The 21,389-nt window shown below is 32.6% G+C and overlaps 1 protein-coding gene and 1 long non-coding RNA gene across 2 annotated transcripts; both read left to right on the forward strand.

Moving 5' to 3' along the window:
* Window positions 1-1,692: 1,692 nt before the first annotated feature.
* On the forward strand, window positions 1,693-4,423 carry LOC122599374. Its single transcript, XR_006323917.1, has 3 exons — window positions 1,693-1,803; window positions 2,560-2,621; window positions 4,277-4,423. It is a non-coding gene; the product is annotated as an uncharacterized LOC122599374 (long non-coding RNA).
* A 12,368-nt stretch (window positions 4,424-16,791) lies between these two features.
* LOC122599572 (myb family transcription factor APL) lies at window positions 16,792-19,543 on the forward strand. The gene is made up of 7 exons (XM_043772094.1): window positions 16,792-17,159; window positions 17,291-17,367; window positions 17,460-17,526; window positions 17,628-17,697; window positions 17,809-17,851; window positions 17,983-18,370; window positions 18,873-19,543. Exons 1-7 carry the CDS (start codon window positions 16,913-16,915, stop codon window positions 19,337-19,339), a joined length of 1,359 nt encoding a protein of 452 aa, XP_043628029.1. The 5' UTR covers window positions 16,792-16,912; the 3' UTR covers window positions 19,340-19,543.
* Window positions 19,544-21,389: the final 1,846 nt, after the last annotated feature.

Here is a 21,389-nt window from a genome sequence, read left to right on the forward strand (position 1 = left end):
CTTTTGTTAAGATATATTAAATATTATTATAAAATTCATGGCTTTTGATATGAAAAGCATAACTTTTTTTATGCACTTTAAATAAAGCCCTAAATGTACATAATTTACACCTAAGGTTTTTTTTTAATATTTTCCTAAATATAATAAACAAAGTGGTATTCGTACAACTATTTTTGATAGATGTACCACAATGTACATATTTTACACCTAATTGTACAAGTCAATAATGTAAGGTTGTGGTAATTTATTAAATTAAGTGTTACTAATAGAGAAACAATAAATCTACAATAAAATTTAACCATCTATAACAATATACGCTTTATACAGTTGTATTTTATACAGTATAATCTTGTAGATAGCTAAAAAATGTTGTAGATATATCATTGCCCTTACTAATAACACTGCCCTTATAATAAGAGAAGTGGTATTTGTACCACAAAAATTGATTTACTTACCACAATGTACAACTTTTATAACATACTGTACAAGTCAGTAAAGTGGATTTGTGATAAATATATCAATTATTGTGGTACAAATAATATCAATTCCCTTATAATAAAGGACAAAATGTATTTTAATAGTATTAACTTGGTTGACTAAATATTATACTCCATAGTACTTTAGTATATGCCTTAAACTTGATTAACAAGGTCTTCTAATATCCTATATTTACTAATTGACCCTTTTAAAATATAATGTTGATTATCTATACAATTGTTTTGAAAGTGGATATTGATACCACAAATTGAAATATAAATATGAAATATCTCATTGTATTTTATAGGTTATAATTTTATAACTTGATTATTTAGATGATTTTGATTACCTATTCATTTCTATGTTACAAACAAAATGATAAGAACTTCGAACAAAAACATAATTATTTATATACATAACTATTGAATCACATACAAGCATTTTATTGTTTTAAAGATATCTATATAAATAATAAGTTTTAAGGTCTATTTATAATGCAATTTTAACGTCTAATTTTCTGTAATCGGTACTTTAATTATTTTATAATCTTGTTAAAGTTATATTTAATTACCTATGGTTAGTTAAATATATTTTAACATCATATATTAGGCTAATTAGTTTATATAAAACTTTGAAAAAAGATTAAGTAATGAGTACTACAAGACCTTGTTAATTAAATATATGGTAATATACTTTAACTTTAATAATTCAGGGTAGTAGAGCACATAGTCAACTGATGTGTAATTTCGAGTCTTAAAATTTATAACACGAATCACCTCGCGACTGACTACTACACATTTGTAGGCAGTGGACCCGTTCGTATGCAATATAGTTAACTTGGTAAATCTGAGGTCGAACACAAGGACTTATGTAACATCCCAAAACTTTTTTACGTTGACTGTTAACTTGTCGTTAGCGACCGTTAGTCACTATGTGTTTTGTATGTGCTTATGTGAGTTAAATGATTTACGTGAGATATGTGTTAAAGTGATTTAAAGGAATGAAATCAAAGTTGATAATGATTATAAAAGTCAATTATTGTTCCCGATAAGATATAAGGGTCGATAAGTGTTCCCGTAGGCGTTAAAAGAGTCGTTTAGGGCCGAGATAAGTTATAACGAAGTGTGAGGGCCTAGATGTAAAGTTGGGAAAGTTGCTTCAGTATATAAAGGCCATTATGCACGACCATAATGCAGAAAAATCAGATCCAAAACCCTAGAAAAGTCTTACACACAAACCCTAGGTCAATTCTTCAAGTTATAGTCGATTTCGGGGGATTTCGGAAGGGTTTTTGCTTGGTTTTCGATCCGTTGATCAACCCTACAGGTATTATATCATCTTTTGATTGTTGATTAAGTTTTAAAGTAGGCTTTGTCTCTGTAAATTCGACCTTGAGGGTTAGGGTTGATATGATTACGTTTCGTTAACAATTACTTGGGTTTTCGGGTAATCTATTGTATTGTTATTGTATCCTCTAGTCCCTGGAAGAAGTGATCGTGTGAAATCATCATATGAGTCATATAATGTATGTATATGAGTTATTTAGGTTGTGGGGTATTGCTAAGGTCGTTCGGTGGTTGAAGGGATATTGAAAACAAAGGGTTTCATAGGTCTGAATTTTCAGTCATCTTGCAAAAATCATATCTCCTTTAATTCAAAGAGTTAGAAGATGAATCTTATATCTTTGAAAAGGTCTATGTGTCCTTTTGAATCGATATGAACAAAGTTTCTGGTGATTTTGCCCATAGATAGCCGAAAAATGTCGATTTCCAAAAGTGGTCTAATTACGAACGATTTATACAGACCTATCTTGTAAACGTCATAAATCATTCATTATAGAACTTCAATAGTAAAACTTTATATTTCTGGAAAGGCCTTTGAATTCCCTACATTTCATAAGAACTAAGTTTTGACTCATTTGGTCGTCTAGAGGTCGAAAAATCACCTGCAAGTGAAGGGTCTGATTCTGGAAACTAAACTCGACGAGACCACATCTGGGTTTGACGAGATCAGCCTGCAGAGAGTTTCTAAGCGCATTTAAGTGTCTAGTTGACTTATATATCCATACTTCTTGTATCATAGGTTGTCGAGGAAACTTGTCAAGAACGGTAAACACATTTGTGACTGTTGAGAACTCCATCTAGGTAAGATACATGACCTTTCTCACGCTGGAGGCACAACAAAAGTAGTTTTCTTTAATTAACCTCTTAATCGGATTATCTTATGTGTGTTAGGTTATCCGGGTCATGCGGGAGGTTATATGGGAAGATATGCATGTTGAAGTAGTTAATTATGTTGTCATGACGTTTAAAGTGGAAGTAATTATATGCATGTGTAGTGTGATGATTATAATGATGTTTCCATGAAGTGTTTATGATATGTGTTGTTGAAATGATTTATGTTGATATGTTGACATTTAAAGTAAAAGTAAATATGTGAATATGAAGTATGATGCTTATAATTACGTTTCCATGATATGTTTAAGATATGTGTTGTTGATAATGTCGTTGATATGCCTTAATGTTGATATGTGATGGCTTATATGTGCACTATCTAGTTCACTAGATACACGAAGAAATGTTATGAGATGTGCACGTTAATGTGGTTATACGTTAAAGTAGGTGTGAAACTCATTAGGTAATGAATAAACCTACAGTTAAAGTAAAGTAAAGATGTTGATATGTGATTAGTTTAGGTGAAAGTGTAGCCTAAGCTAATATAAAGTAAAGTAAAGATGTTGATAAGTGATTGGTTTAGGTGAAAGTGTAGCCTAAGCTAATAAAGATAAGAAGTCTCGAGCATAAGTTGTGTCAAGCTTAACCCGTGCTAGTTGAAAAGCTAGTGCGTACGTGGTCGCTTGGGTGGCTCCTTGCGGCATAGTTATGTTGATCTAGTGTTTCCGGGTGGAGTGACTAACCACCAATGTTAAAAGCATGACGAGATACTAAAAAGTGGTCACTTGAGTAATTTCTTGTGGCATAGTTACGTTGATCTAGTATTTCCGGGTGGAGTGACTAACCACCAATGTTAAAAGCATAACGGAATGCTTAAGTTGATTAAAGTTGATAAGTCGATACGTTGATTAAAGTTGATAAGTTGCTAAGACGATAAGTTGACATGTTGATAAGTCGATACGTTGATTAAAGTTGATCAAAGTTGATAAGTTGATAAGATTATAAGTTGATAAGTTGATTAAGTTGCTTACGTTGATTAAGTTGATTATAAGTATGATTTATTGTTGATACGCACAATTAGGAGTATATATCCTACGTGTGCTATACATATATGTGTGATATGTTTAAGTGTGGTATGTAAGACGTGAGATGAAGTTGATTAAGCTGATTAAGTTGATAATAAGATATATGTGTGTGTGTGTGTGTGTGTGTGTGAAAGAAGTATATGTGCTTTACATTATGAGATCACAATGTGACGTGAGAATATGTGCTAATATGAATACGTGTGACAAGTTTATGTGTGATATGCCAATATATGATATGAAGTTACATTTAAGTGGTAAGTCTATGTTGGTATGATATAAGATATTGATTAAGATGTGAGTATATGATGATATGATGTATATGTTGATATGAAATGAAATGTGATGCAATGTGAGAAAAGGGAAGTGTGGGTTAATCTATGATTGTTGTGGATGATATGTAATGTGATTATGTTTTGATAAGTAAAATATGACGAAGTTTTATGAAAGTAAAATGAAGAACGTTTTATCAAAATGTGTGTATCTTACTTAGCTAATTTTATTAGCTAACACTTGCTTTTATGAAAATATTGTGTCCTTCAGGATAAGCAGGTTTCAGCTAGAGAAAAAATTTAGCTCGTGAGATGGGTAGATGCAATAAAGAAGATTAGTATAGATTGTTGAATACTTAGACTTCACATAGCCTATGTTTTGGCTACATTATTTACGTTTATGTTACATGTAATATTGAATGGCATTTATGTTTGTGCCAAGACTTGGATTTCATTTATATTGTTTTGATGATGCACATTAGTAACCTCATTTTATAAAGGTATCATCCGGTTACGGATGGGGAAGTTTTAAAGTGATCCTTTTCCGCTACGTTTTAAACGCCGTTTGGCAAAAGTTTTTTTGAAATCCAGGTTTTAAAATGACGGGTGTTACAACTTAATTAAGCAATTGTTCAAATAAAGTAATTCAAGAAATGGGTGTTTTATGGCCGAATTGCACTTTGCAAATAGTTAGTAAATTTGGTTAGTAATCCCGTAGGATTAATCGCAAGAGAGAAAGTTTTGATTAAAACCATAATTTAAAAGGCATCCATCTTAATTTCGCTCAACAACATGTTCAGATTGCACATAAAATGAAGTTCAAATCCAGTTCAGTTGATTAAATAATCGAGACTCAAACACAACACCAACCCCGTACCTGTCAAGTTAATAACTTTATTTAACTCTCTTGTATAAACTAGTTCCATTACAAAGACCGGTACCCCAAGACATCTTTTATAACTTAACTAATTCAATAATGGTTTTGGTTATTAAGATAACAATTACATCTACCGATTATACCCAATCGTTAACACATTTATTTCTATTATCATTGAATAATTATCTACCGTACCCGTCATAGATCCAACTCGTTTGTACCGAAACAATTAAAATAAAATATATGCGAACAATAATTACCATTAAAGACACATATAAAATACCAATCAATTCACGATAAATTATAAGGAACAAATATGTTAAGATCACGATATAAAATAAAATTAACTTTGGATTAATTAAAGTGTGCAATCCTTACATATTGTCTTACTCCATCAAGATGGATGAAAATGCGATTAGCCACTCATATTAAAATACGAATAACAAATCAAATAAAAAGAATTCATCGTTACCGAATGATAATAAATCGAAAGCAATAAACGAAATTGGTCCAATTGTAATCTTGATTTTCCAAGATGTTTCTACAGATGAAAAAACCCTAAAAGAGTGCTTGAAAATGGTTGGAGAAGTAAAGGTAGGGTTTTGAAATGATTAAGCATGCTATTTATAGGTTTCCAACAATTATAGTGCATATTCGGCAGTAGCTGCGGGGCAGCTACTAAGCTGCGGCGCAACTCACCTTGACTCCTGTTGACTTTTTGACTTATGTTGACTTAGAACTGGAAGTATTGCTGCGCAGCTAGCTAAGCTGTGGCGCAACTATAGCCTTCTGTTTTTTAGCTGCTGTGCAACTCTTCTATTTCCAGCTTTGACTTTTGTTGACTTCCTGCAATCTTCATCCAAATGTTTCGGCAATCATCCGTAAGCACTTATTTCACTTCAAGAATGTCATTTTCTTCAGAAATACGCTCAAATATCTGTCAGTAACCTGAAACACTAACAAATACCATAAACGCACCAATTGTATACAAAAACGACTCAATAAACATGCTAAATCAACCATATTAGCTGTGGGAAATGGGTATAAAATACAACATATCATCAACCAATTTGAGTGTACAGTGTACTAAAATGCATTTTGGTCATAAAAATAAATACTAGGGATTTATCCGCATAATATGACGATATAATGGTAACGGCGACGTCTACATTTTAACTTCTCCATATACGGTAGAAATATTATGACTTAAAATCCATAAAAAAATGTCATTGGTGTTTAATGTTTATTTACAATTTTTTCTAGATATAATCTGTTTTTAAGTTGTAACCCACGTTCAAGGTTTACTTGAGAAGATGGTCTTAGCTTGGGCCAGGCCAAGCGAATGAAGCAATGGGTTGAAATGTTTTAACTGGACTTTACATATAGTGAGCTTTCGAAGATAAGCGTATGCAGCATTGCAGCCCCACTCGTTGTAGTTAGTAGTTTAGACTTTGTAGTTTTACTTATATATAGACTTGGTTTAATTCATAAATTGAACATCAACATTAAATACATAAACTTTGGGGAAAGGATATGTTGATTTCTTTAACACCACATTAAATTTGTTTTTCCTTCTTATATGTTAAATTATAAAGCGTGAGTGATTTTAACAAAATTTCAAGACGATCGAGTTGTATATATTTCACTTCGTGAAATGTGATTACTATATTTGTTAATCCACATTTTTATTCAAAATTGATATTGTAAATTTTAAAATAAATAAGTTTAATTAGGGGTGACCATACTAGAGTGCACATACATAAAAACCTTAAATTATATATCACCAACTAAAATAGTTGATAAGAAGTATAAGGATAAATAGCATTAAAAAATACATTATGTTGATCCATATATCTAAAATACAATACGTTTCAATTGCAATTTAAAGGTTTTAAGTACAAAACTTACCCTAATATCAACCATCGAGATTTCAATGTATATAACCACTTATATATAGAATCAAAAAGAAAGTCGGATATATCAATATCAATTAAGATATATAATTAAACATGAGTTTTGTATGTAAATTAACATATATACGTGCAAGTTGGATTATATATGATGGCGCGGTGTACGTTGATTAGTTTTGAGTTAAAAAGGTGTGAAGATCTCAACTGTCCATCTATATATATATGTATATAATCAAGTGGTACACGGCCAACAAAAAGTTGAGCATCGAATGAGAATATATTCATCGAGAATTGAAGATGAGAATAAATTCCAAAAGCGGGTAACTAAAGATGCTTCAAACTCAAGCAAGCAATCTTCTATCTAGGCATATATAAACTACTTAATTAATTATGATAAAGAACCCAAAACTCATTTAATTTGATTATATCATTATTAAATTTGTGGTAGGAGTAGTCTTAATGAGCTAAAAGTTAAACCTTAGCTTTATTTCTTTTCTTTTTGATGCACATGCTTTTGTGTTATTACATATACCAATCGACCGATAGTAGATCTACTAATACTTAATTATATTACTCCCTAGTCCCATGGTAAATATAAAAAGATTATGTTCTTAACGGAAGCTTTTTTATATCAATAATTTATGTCCCGAATAAATTAAGAGTAGTGATATAAATCTACAACAACATAGTATTAATCATTTACAATAAATGTATATATATATATTTTTTTTGAACAAATTACAACTCAGTAAAATATGTAATTTTTTAACGGCAGTGGTGATTGCATTCAGCGGCATGCCTCTTCATTGTCCGGTAGAGATCGACCACGTCACTAGCAGAGTCAAACCGAGGGCATGACTGGCGGTGAAAGTCTCACTACATGTTCTGGAGGAAACTAGCTAATGCTAGAGAAAACTCCCATGCTCCACCTTATTGGCAAAAACTTCTCAATATGCCTTTCAAAGGTTTTGAACCCGTGATCAATATTTGGCTGAAAGACATAAGGGGGAGTAAATGTCCAGTTAGGCTAATCCCAAGGACAAGTAAAATATGTATTGTTGTGGATTACTAACAATTATTGTAGATTTATCATTCTCCGGAATTAGATACTCCATATAAATCTATAATTAAACATAACAAATTAAAGTTACTGCTTAAAAGAATTTTAAAAAAATGTAAAAATCATATTGTTATTAAAATTAATAGTAAACACACACATTCATGATCTCGAAAAATCAGGCCTTGAGCGGTTGTTCTCTTCGTCGGTTCGCCTTATGCCTAGGCCAGCCGTAGACATGTTATACTACACTACTACACCTTAACAAAAGGAAACTTTCCTTTTTAAGTCACCAACCGAAACTACTAAAAACAGTTTACCAAATATATATAGGACGTACTATACGTACAATATATAGGAGTACGTGTGCTTAAGAAATAGCAAAATCACCCATAAATCATTACAAAACAGAGAACACAATAATAATGCTAAATATAAAGAGAAATTAAAAGAAACTCTTGGCCGGAATGAATAATTCTTAGAATACGTGTTGAACTTCTTTTTATTTATCAATCCATAAACACCAAAACATTTATTCAAGTATCTAAAGTTTTTGTTATCCTATTCAGTTTATACATCTTATGTAGTTTGAATATAATCACATTGAAATCAGTGTAGATTTTTCGCTTTTTTCTCCACTACCAACCCTCAAGAGTCAAGACCGGTATATAAGAAATATTTTTCATAATCATTTCACATTCTATAAATGAGATGGGACCTTAAACTTTGTAAGTTCGTTTCTAAAGGTATCTCTCCAAATTACGTCTATAATAGTAGTATATTATATCTCATACCGTCTTTTTATAGATCATTTTTCTTATAATTAAAATCATTTTGTGAATAATTAAGAAGTTAACTAGTTATTGTATTCTTGCATCAAAAAGTGGCGTGCAAGAGCTATGGCCTAGCAAAAGTTAATGGTTTCCCTACTTATTTGCTGATGATGAAATTAAGAAATGGGTGGTAATTTTTCAATACTTTGAAACTTTGAATGCATGTAGCAAAAGATTAAAAGACAAAATAAAAGAAAAAATGGATATATATGATATGATAACAATGAGAAGAAGAAAAAAAAGAAAAATGAAGAATGCGAATCTTCTTTTAATTGTGAAAGAAGAAAGCATTTATTCCGATGGGTTTTGAAGCATCCATTCCATCTTTAATTTCTTTTACAATTTAGATGCTTTGGATATTTTAACATTACTTAGTACGTAGTTCCTCATAGTATACGTACCTATATATACTCCTTTATAAAAATTATTGAATGATATTGAAAGTTTAAAATTTTTAATACATGCAAATTTACTTATTTGCCTATATACACCCATTATTTTCTATCCTTACTCTTCCATACATATTCTATAACTCTCTTTTTTTGGCAAACAGTTTTCTTTTTCTTCAGCAAATAATTAAAGAAGTAATACACAAACTGATCAAAAATTAAGAGTCAAAAACAAGATAATCATGACATGAGAAACCCTATCCATGGTATCCGTCGCAACGCGCGGGTACAAGGTTGTGAAAGTCGCTAATCGTTCCCAGGTCGGTTGACAAGCGAGTTGTGAGTACTCGGATGTATGCGGTGAGTACTCAGGGTCAAAGTGGCCAAGTCGGGGAGTACTCGGGGTAATCGACCTACTCAACACCCTACCTTGTAGCGAGTACTCAAAGAGTACTCGGCTCTACTCGGTGAGTTTTACAACAGTGCGCGGGTACCATGCTCGTATAGTAATTATTATAACAAATGAATATTACAAGAAAAAAAAAAGAATTAGTAAATAGTAAGATATATGTTCTGAGTTTAAAGGAGTTATCGTATAGCTAAGGCCCCTCCTTGTAGGGCGTTTGTGCGTGCGTCCGACGCCGGACCGGTGGAAGACGTTATTAGCACGGTCGTCGTCTAGGCCGGCGTCCGGAGGTTTCTCCTAACTTGAGACGCAACGTTAGGAGCATATGTGGGGCCTGATTTGGCTTTAACTTGCATTAAAATAAAAAACATTTTCTTATTCCTATTTTTGAAAACCATCGGCTACTAGCTTCTTTTTTGTTTTCTTTTATTTATTTTTCATACTCCTATTTATTCCCAACTTAACACAACCAATTTAAATCACAACAACTTCTTTCAACTCATTATTATCTTCTTCAAACCATTCCATAAACCATTTTCCATGGTTGTAAATTATCAATTATGTCGGCCGATATATTCCCGATATATCACATATCGGTGGTCGACCAAGATGATATATTCCCGATATGTCCCCGATAAATCCGATATATCCACGATATATTCCCGATATATCGCTTATCGGAGGTTGACCGAGACGATACCGAAAAGCGATATTTACAACCTTGCCATTTCCCATAAACCATTCCATTTAACAATGTCTCTACGGGGGTGGACTCAAACAGAAGATCTTTTGTTGTCGAGGTGTTGGATGTTGAGACGACCTGACTCTGTTACCGATAGATGTGAAATGAATAACCCGGGAGATTTCTTTTGGAACGATGTTGTGGAAATGTTCAATAGAGATACCACTGAAGGACCACAAAGCAAAGATCAACTAGTAGGTCACTTTACTAGAGTTCGGAAGGAATGCAAGCAGTTTGAGGCAATCTGTACGAAGGTGAGATAAAAACACGAATCATGTCTGATATCAAAGAGGACACCCTCTTTCAAACTGAACTCTTTAGGGTCACAGGTCACCTACGGGTGAAAAGAAAACGATGCGAGCAAGAGGTTGAGGCAATACAAGCACCAGGCCACAATGTCTTGAAGCACGAAGAACACTATTCTTCATTTCTATAGGGGGGATCAGAAAGGTCAAAAAGGTAGCCGATGATGATTTTAAGGCCGGTGATGAGTGTCCATTTTGTTATAAAAACCACTATCGAAAGGCTTCATTTCAATGCTTAAATGAATTATTATTCCGAAACTATTGGTACTTAATGAATCGTACGATTATGCAAGTTCACGGAAGATGCGAGAGAGGGTAAATGACATCAAGTGACTCAAGAAGGAAGCCTATGAAGATTACAAGACACAAGGAAGTGATTCGGGAGAAGAACGAAGATGCGAAAGTTGCAACAGGAGTTACCAGCGCCACTGGCCAACACCCAGCGGCGCTCCTCAAGTCACCAGCGCCGCTAGCCCAGTAAAGCCCAGGACCAGCACCGTTGGTAAGCCCATCAGCGCCGCTGGTCGGCCCAGTTCAGTAACCGATTTTCACCTCTATTTAAGCCGAACTAACCCTTAAAACTCTAAGAGATAGCCGATTCAGCAGCCCTAGCCTCCCAACAACAACCCTAGGTCGACTTTGAAGATTCCAAGAAGGTTTTGGAGCTTCTAACGCCTTCCAATCTTCATCCTCAATCTAGATTTATCTTTTCTATTTTACTTTATATTATCAAACAATGTCTTTTATCTTTACAGACATTGTTATTCCTTTTAATAATGCTAGGCTAGTAGGCTGAATACTTTTTTGGATCAATGTGATCATGTAGACGTTTATTGTTTTACCGTGTTTGTTTAGATTCTGTTGGAATGTGTTTTACTGTTTATCGTAGATCCATGTTTATTAGTAATTCATGTGGCTATTGGTTTATATCTGAACATATTAGTTTAATTCTGATGATTGTCTATGATCATACACTAGGACTAATATGCTAGGACAGAAAACAACTAGTTGGTCTATAACTAGAAGTAAAAAGCGATTCACTTGTAACCGAGGGATCCATAACCATAGTAACTAGGATGAACTAAACATGAAATTTAACAATGTCAGACGCGATCCTTTGACTTGGAAACGAGCACTGTGGTCACCGGAGAGAATTATATCTGGCCATGACTTAAGAGCTGGGTAATTAAAAGATGAATTAGTAACACAAACTTTAGGTCATTAATGCTTAAACAATGAATCTAGCGAGAATTTGTTTATAGGGTAGTGTGAGTCTAGCGACAGTACTATTAATTAGGCGAAGTGAATCTAACGAGAATCTGAGCCGCGATGAAGTTTCCAACAGTCTAACAAACCAGTAGGATAGTATTTGGTCGTACCATGTGATCGGAGATGCCAAACAAGTATTTTAAGTTTATTATTGTTATTTGCTTTTCTTTTCCTAGTTTGATTTACGTTGTGTCTTCTGACACGGCCTGCGCCAGTAATACCGGGTAGTTACTGTTAGGTAATGGTTTATTAGGAGTTAGTGACAAACCCTTAAAACAAACTAGAATTACACATATTATTAGATTACGTAACGCAACGCGTCCTTGCGAATGATCCTGTAGCTTATCACTAAACTATACTGCATTGACCGGGTTCTCTGCTTGTTAGTGTGGTGTATTTTAAGATAGTTAATTGTACAACTTATAAATTTAAAAGACAAGAAAAATAACACATATCAGCCGGTCACACATTGGGCCGAATCGTACCACGACAATTACGGGGAAGACAAAACTACGTGGGAAGTGAAATGTCCGCAACACGACAAGTGGTGGCTCGACGAATTAGCGCTTACCGTGGCATTGAAAGTATGTTACTAAAAGATGATGAAGAGTAATCGTAGCAAACTAATGTATTTCGTGTTTTTATCATGTATTGTCTTTTTTAATTATGTGTTGTATTTTATTTTTAAGTAATGTAATGTGTTTTAATTATAATAAAATGTGTTTGTTATCAGGAGGGGTGTTCTTGGGGTGTCTAGGAGAGAGAAAAACTAATAAATAGTAGAAGAAGTGACCCTCACGTCCGGTTCGGAGGGCGGGGATATCCCGACCCTACTATCATTGAGTTCCTATAAGGAGGGGCCTAATTAGTAGATTTAAATCCGTGTCAAATGGACAAAATGTTTGTGACATTTTCAAGACAAAAATGAATTAGTAAATATAACTAACCAATAAAACCTTGTAAATTCAAATATAAATATATATGAAAAACTAAACTGATAATACGAATGTAAATAATGTAAGTAAAAAATGTGACACTGAAACATTAAATAATGAACTAATAGAATTTATATGTAAGTAATACTCGTATTTTTAGGATAATATATGTTGTAAGTAAAATAATGTTGTCAGTAATATCTTTTAGGATAATATATGTTGTAAGTAAAATAATGTTCAATTCCGTTCCATGCATGCATATATCATTCTTTGAAATTGCATATATATATATGGCCATCATGACCATGCATTAATAATGCATTACATATATACACGTCTTCACAAATCACAACATCAAATCCAGATTTCCAAAATGGGTATGCTGATCATTTGTACTTGTAATCCAATATATACATGGGAAAGCTAGCCAGGGAGGAAGCACATGCATGCATGCATGGCAGGTGGACAATCTTGTATTCTACAAAAGTTTAGAATTAGAAAGAATTTAAAGAAGGAAAGTAAAGAAAAATGAAGTAGAAGAAGAATCCCTTGATCTCTACACCTCCCAAGAAATTGAATTGTAAGAGAAACTTTATTAGTTTAGTAGGAAAAAAAAAAAAAAGGTCCCCTACCTCCTCATGACCACCTTATTTACTACTGCCAATAACTTTAAAAATATGCATTCTCATGATGTATATGATGTCTTCATCCTCAAAGTTAACAATCACATATCCTTAAAGTTACTTACTTCCATAATATCTTGTTCTTTACTACTTTCCTTTTCCATATACAACAAACTTAGTTTCCACTATTTCTATCTTCAAATTCTAGCTTCTTAATTCTTCTTCTCCTCTTCTTCTTCGATCCTTATCTGCTTTTCATCTTTATATTTTTTGTGTTGGATTACCTAGGAATTGGTGCACATTTACAAAATTTAAGACGAAATAGCGCTTCAAAATCCTTGCCATATATATATAGAGGTGAGATATTTTGAGACCACCTCTTATTTTAGGACCAACTAGGATCATTGATTTTTGTACACTATCATCATCTACTACGATATACAAGACTTTTTTGTAAAAACACTAAGACTTTCCGACGACGGGCCCACCAAAAAATCATGTGTAAGTTAAGTTACACATGTGTAAGTACTTACATATGTGTAACTTACACATAATTTTTCTGTGGGCCCGTCGCTGGAAAGTCTTAGTTTTTTTCAAAAAAGTCTTGTATATCGTAGTAGATCATGATGGTGGTGTGTAACTTACGAAAATCAATGGTCCTTTTTTGGACTTTTTTTAGTTGGTCTCAAATTATCTTTCCCCTATATATATATATATATATATATATATATAGGGTAACACTTCGGTGAGAACAAGTTGAAAATAAAAACGGTGAGAACACTTAAAAACATCATTTTGATGCATTAAAAGTCCATAAAACTAACATAGTATATAACTAATTATCATTATTTGAGTGTTTTACAACACATTGATCCGTCAAAATCGAAAAAAATCACGTTTTTTGTTGGATGCATCATTTTGATGACCATCCAAGGATGGATGCACAAAACAAAAAACATTATTTCTCGATTTTGAGAGACTAATGTGTTGTTAAACACTTAAATAATGATAATTAGTTATGCACTATGTTAGTTTTATGGACTTTTAATGCATCAAAATGTAGTTTTTAAGTGTTCTCACCGTATTCTAATATTAAGACTGTTCTTATTGATTGTCCCCCTATATAGGTTATATATATATATATATATATGAACAATCAAATGGTAACCAAATTAAAATGAGAACAAATGAGAACACTTATTATCATTATTTAAGTGTTTAATAACACATTGATCCGTCAAAATAAAAAAAATCACGTTTTTTGTTGGATCCATCATTTTGATGAATATGCATCCATTACAAGATGGATGCACAAAACAAAAAACATGATTTTTTCGATTTTGACGGATCAATGTGTTGTTAAACACTTAAATAATGATAATTAGTTATGCATTATGTTAGTTTTATGGACTTTTAATTCATCAAAATGATATTTTTAAGTATTCTCTACCGTTTTTATTTTAAAAATGTATCCACCTGAGTGTTTACATTTAACACTTCAAAAACATATTCTTTAATTCTATATGTAATGATTTGCACGTACTAGCTAGCTAAATCACGAGCATCTTTACATATACATTTTATTTATGCCGTGGGCTCTTGAAATACGTGAGAATGTGGCATAAACTATATATATAGCAGATACTATATGTATATATACACTGGTAATTAATTAAAAGAGTAGAGAAAATCTTAAGTAATATTCATAAAGGTGATGAATTGAAGTCGCATAATTCACACCATGTTCTTCTTTCCACGATCTGACATTGGACCTTTTATATACTCGTACTAATTAAGAGTATCTGTCCATATATGCACGTACCTTACATATGTATATGGTGAACTCTATACTCATTTCTAACAAAAGCTAAAGGAATAACCGTCTGTAATTTCGAGAACGTTCCAGTCTATATAGCACCGAAACGGGTACGGGAAAGGGGTACGGAAACGGGGAACGGCAAATCTAAAAAATCCAGGATACAGGTACGGCAATAAAAAAATATACAAATATAAATTATATCAATTTTTCATAAAGGAGACTTGAGACTTGAGATATTATGTATAATTATATATGTAGAACTGTATAATACATGCTTGATTAGTGATCACTCATTGAATATTTAGTATTTAATAATTGGTTTTGGAATATAAAAATTTAATGTTGATTAAATTGTATATAATATAGCATGTTTGGATTTGGGGATTAGAAAAAGTCCTTTAAAACCTTGATATTATTAAGAAACCGTATGGAAACTTCAAAGAAACGTTTCAGTATCTATAGAAAATTCTAGGGAATGTTTCATACGTGTTTCGTATGAGGAAACATTTCCATGGAGTTTCGGAAACGGAAACGGCTACCTGTTTGGAGTTTCGGTGCATCATAGATTCCAGTGTTTGCGTGTATCGTTAAATAACAAAATTTTGACACATTAAAGACAAGAATTATAATGACAATCAATTAAATATATAATGCAATTAAATTGACAAAATAATACTGTATATAATTAACATCCCATACCCCCTGGTCGATAAAACTCATCAATAATTCGGGTTAAGAAATGAAAATCATATGTAAAGTTTATCTCATACTCTCTCCGTCTCATTTTAACTATTAAAAAAAATTTTAATATATATTTTGTTACTATATTTTAAGTGTCTACTCTGAAAATGGCTTGAAAGTATTATTTGGCAAATTTTGTCGCTAGAGGTCGTCACTGATGGATATGGTGACAACAATGTGGGACTTTGACGACGGTAAAGGGTGTCGCCATAGGCTGATTTATATTTGTTGTAGTGAATTTAGACTTTTTTTTAAAAAAATTTTATTACAGTACAAGAATTGGAATTAACTTTTTAGAAAACTCTTAACATTCTTGATCGATTATTATACCCTAAGATATATGATTCTACACATATGCATACCTAGAAAGCTAGAACAAACTAACTTAACACACTCTAGATTTCTGACATTTTTCATAGTTTGATCATTTGATAAAAAAAAATGTTAAAGCTTTACTTTCTATCTCAATTTTTCCTCATAAAACACATATATAATTTAGTTTAGTTTGGATCCTATGTAGATATATACTCTGGACAAGTGGAATATATACATACACATACATACATATATACTCACACATAAATTATAAGATTCTTGCTTTTATATTCTTTAATTTATCCTTTTTTTTTTTCTCCTTCTCTAGCTTTTCTTTTCTTGGTTGCATGTGGTTAAAAACCAAGTAACAGTAGTAGCTAGTAGTAATTCAGTGTTTACATTAAGTTAAATAATAATGTCATAAAGTCTACAAATTAAAGTTAGCTTCTTATTGAGGCTATATTTTATACTACAATTAATAATTATAACAAATCACATATTAATTAATATAAGAAGCAAAAAAGGGTTTCTCATCTTTAAAAGACGAACCCTATTCTTCTTCCCCTATTTGCATATCGCATTTGTTCTTCTTGAATCTCCCTCTCTCTCTCTATTACCCACACACACAGAGAGAGAGATTAATTAGCTAGCTACAAACAAACAAAGAAACAAAGAGATATAAGAGAATGTTCCATACGAAGAAAGCAGCTTCGGGTTCGACGACTGCTATGAATTCACTTCATCATCATAACCATCATCATGAAAGATCATCCAACATGTGTGGTGGTGGTAATAGCTCTTCTGGTCATGTTGGCACCATACAAGGCGACTCGGGTCTCGTCCTCACCACTGACCCTAAACCGAGGCTTAGGTGGACCGTCGAGCTCCACGAACGCTTCGTTGATGCTGTTGCTCAGCTTGGAGGACCAGACAGTATGACAACTTTATTAATTATTAATCCTCGATCTCTTAATTAATTACTTTCAAAAATTCCATCTCTAGCTAGCTATATGTAGTTTGAATTCCGTGATCGTTTGTTGATTGATGTTTGTATGAACTTGCAGAGGCAACACCAAAGACAATCATGAGAGTTATGGGTGTAAAGGGTCTCACTCTTTACCATCTTAAGAGTCATCTTCAGGTATGTATTTAATATATATGATATGATGATTAGTAGATGTTTGAATCGTTTTCATCACTTTTCCTTGATTTCATATATTTGGGTTAAACCAGAAATTCAGGCTAGGAAAGCAACCTCACAAGGAATTCAATGATCACAACATCAAAGACAGTGAAAGAGGTGAGTTACTAATTACATACTTAAAAAATATGATTTGTTCATTTCATGATATATATATATGAACAAATGAATGATTGATAATATGCATCTTATAATTTCAGCTTCAGCTTTAGAACTTCAAAGAAACACTACTGCGTCGTCTTCTGGAATGATGGGCCGGAGTATGAATGAGTAAGCATCCGATATGATCTCTACCAATTCCATATTTATATATATGTAAAACTTTACATATTGATGTCGATATATACAGTCAAGCTAAACGTTGGTTACTGGTGTAATTAGGATGCAGATTGAAGTACAAAGAAGACTTCATGAACAATTAGAGGTACCATGCATTAGTTCATATATATATATATAGTATATATATATGTTAATCACCAAGAAAGTACTTATAAGTAACTGGTTATTATTAAAGAAAAATTCTTTTCTTAATTTGTGATGGTCAATTATTTGCAGGTACAACGGCATCTGCAATTAAGGATAGAAGCGCAAGGAAAATACATGCAGACAATACTCGAAAAAGCTTGTCAAACTCTAGCTGGAGATCAAAGCATGGCGGCCGCTGCTGCTGCAGCTGGTTACACTAATAATAATGGTAATAAAGCGGTTGGAAGTAATCAAGCAGGCATCGGAATGAATATGAATATGAGTATGAATATCAATGCAAGCACTAGTAGTACTAGTCATCTTGATCAACCTCACCATCGAGTGATGATGATGCCAGGTGATCATCACATGCCGACCGCTATGAAGGACTTTGGGTCTCTCAACTTTCCATCTTTCCAAGATCTTAATCTTTATGGCACTTCACCATCGCCATCTCCACCAGCCGTCGCAGCAGCAGGTGGTGCTCTTGCTCATGATCACTAATATACTCACACATATATACATAAATAAACTACAACACGTCAGCTACAGCTCTTTTGTTTTGCATATCAACACGTACACATGAACTGATTATATATAGTGTAAAATTGATTATTTTTGAGTGAAATTAGTGGAGTGTCACAAATTGGTTAACACGTACATTTTTAGGTGTGATTCTTTATATATTTTTTAAAGGTTGTACTTGTGAACATCTTATCTATAATAGTGAAATGCAAAAATCTTAAATTTTGTATTATATCTTTCCATATATATGATCATAAATTTTCAGATTTTTTGTACATGTTTATAAGCTCAAACATTGTATTGATGTCAAAAATAAGGTCGATCACTTTTTTGTATATAAGCTAGCATAGAGAAAATCGATCAATATATTGTATGCTAATAATCATCCTAGTGATAGATCGATATACGGATATATATAAGGTTTTAACTCATATGAGTACTTGGATATAGCACAGGTACTGCTGTAGCCCGAAAGAGCCCCTTAATGTGGTCAGATGAAGAACTTAACCTTCAAGATGACCATCATCATCATCATCATCATCGACAACCAGATCAGCATCGTCATCATCACCATCATATCGGAGTACTATCTAACAACAACAGTTCCGAAGGAGGAGGAGATGGTAATTGCGATCTAGATTCGTCGTCTCTTCCCAGCCATCTTTTTGAAACAAAGCCATTAACTTTAGGAAGCAATCATCATCACAATAACATGGATCATCATTCATCATCATCGTCATCTCATCTTGGGTTAGGGCCAATAATGGATCATCATCCGAAGAAAGTGGAGAGAACGTCGTCTCCAAGAAGACCGCCGTTGTCATCAAATAGTTCTATGGATAACATGAGAGCCACTCTTTCGACTACTACTAACAGTAATTCCAATATGTCTCCTCAAGGAAGAAGCTCTTCCTTCGGCTAGCTAGCTACTATACTCTCGTATCTTCTATACATATACGTATAATGTAATTTCTGTCAAATTCAGACATATATATATATAACTATATATATATATAAATGATAGCTAGCTACACTTGCATGGTTATATGTTGGAGTTAGCCCAAAAATGTAATAATACGACATTTCATCACTACTTAATTGCTAGATTTAATTACTGATTTAATTAGAGTGGTACCACCAAATGAATGAACTAATGTAAAGAACTTAATTTTCTGTTATTATATCAGATAAAGGCATGTATATATATATATATGCTTTAACGCTTGTTGTATTGTATTTTTGATAATTATTCGATTTGCAATTTATTCATACGTACTGTATTCCCACAATATTAATTGGTTTTAAATGGCAGCTTTCTAAAGTTAAATTCTTCATGAGTGTCCTTTGAAAGAGCCATTTTCAACTCTGAAGATCTGTTCATTAGTTAGTACTTGTTCAGTCACATCATGAATAATGTATCTACTAATTACATATATATTTCGTCGGTTCTAAATAACACTAATTATATGTGAAGTGTGTCGGAGATAAAGTTGATATACTTTTCGTTTTTGAAGTTCTTTTTATATCCTAAATGGTGTATATTAAATGTGCTAGCTAGCACCAATTATATTTTTAAAAAGGAATCTAAGCTAGTTTTTTTTAGAATGACAAGCGTTAAATATTAACGATTCATATTCAAGATAAGCAGTATGCTGAAAATTGACACTTGCACATTCCTGCAGAACATGAATGATAACACGTAGAAGATATGTAATTTGTAAACTCTAGCACTTCGGCAGCAATATAACTATATAAGAATACGAGATGGGTACCCGCGCAATGCGGCGGCGGTGGCGGCAACGGGTGGTGCTAGTGGCGGTGGTGGAAACGATTTGGTTATTAATCTAAAGGTAATTAATATAAATGGTAGTATAGTTATTATAAAGATCTTAGCTGGAAATATTTCAATTAATTAATGAATAAAGGAGATAAATAGTTTTGATAAATATGAGTGTAAAATATTCTTGGGATATATTGGGTAGATTTAGTGTGTGAGTTAAGAATGTGTTGAAAATTAAAGGTATTTTGGGTATTTTAAAAGTAAACAGTTCAAAGGGAGGAATGATAGTTTGTTTATTGATAGAGTATAGATATAGATAATTGCTTATAACTAGCTACTAGACATTAAAACAAGGGTAGACTTTATTTACTAAACTAGCTACATTTTTGAAGTTTCTCTGAGAAATTCTTTTAACTAAGCTGAAAATAGTCACAAATTGTATTGCTTATCCTTGGGATTAAAGCTAGGCATCTCGTGATTAATTACTTAATGGACTGCTCCTGCTCTGACTGAGCTGACCGTTGCACCTGACTTCTACTACGTCCGATCATCCATAGATCTTATAGTTGTCGTCGTTGATCCATTTACGATGAATTTGGTACATTTTGGGAGTAGCAAATGGTAAGTGGTGATTGTATGTCACTTTGAATGTATATATTTTAGTAAACAAAGCTTTTATATGTTTCATTGATGTTAAATGAATTATAGTTAAAACTATGATGTTCAACATTTTTTATTTTTTAGTACATCCATCCATAAAATATACTTATATTCTTTGTTTCCTGTCCCCTCTGCAAATATATATACACACACTCACTATATCTTATGCAATCCGGTTAATCAGTTTCATTTCTTTTGCTTTTGCGGGGCCAGTAGTGAATTGAATCTGAAGAACCATTTTAACTTAATGATTACGCCAAAAAGTGTTGATTTTTTAAGAAGCTTCTGCAGTTTGCTAATTGTTTTGATAATGATATGATTTGATGGAAAGACTAAAAGGTCTTGGTGGTCTAGGCCATGTAGGTGACATGTAGTAACACTTTATCTTTCAATTTTAAAGAAAAAGAAGCTTCAAATTAACTACATGATAAACATCTACATTTATTGTAGCTAGGCAAAATAAAGTCTTTAACTTTTTATAGTGTTATAATATAAATATTTAATATATTTTTTAAAATATATTGATAGATTG

This window comes from Erigeron canadensis, chromosome 5 (genome assembly GCF_010389155.1).
Source record: "Erigeron canadensis isolate Cc75 chromosome 5, C_canadensis_v1, whole genome shotgun sequence".
Classification (NCBI taxonomy): domain Eukaryota; kingdom Viridiplantae; phylum Streptophyta; class Magnoliopsida; order Asterales; family Asteraceae; genus Erigeron; species Erigeron canadensis.

What these genes read in the sequence shown, in the direction of transcription:
- LOC122599572 (XM_043772094.1), top strand. Translation starts at nt 16,913, where the DNA reads ATGTTCCATACGAAGAAAGCAGCTTCGGGTTCGACGACTGCTATGAAT. An exon ending in TCAGCTTGGAGGACCAGACA is followed by an intron (nt 17,160 to 17,290) that starts GTATGACAACTT and finishes ATGAACTTGCAG; the next exon opens with AGGCAACACCAAAGACAATC. An exon ending in GACTTCATGAACAATTAGAG is followed by an intron (nt 17,852 to 17,982) that starts GTACCATGCATT and finishes AATTATTTGCAG; the next exon opens with GTACAACGGCATCTGCAATT.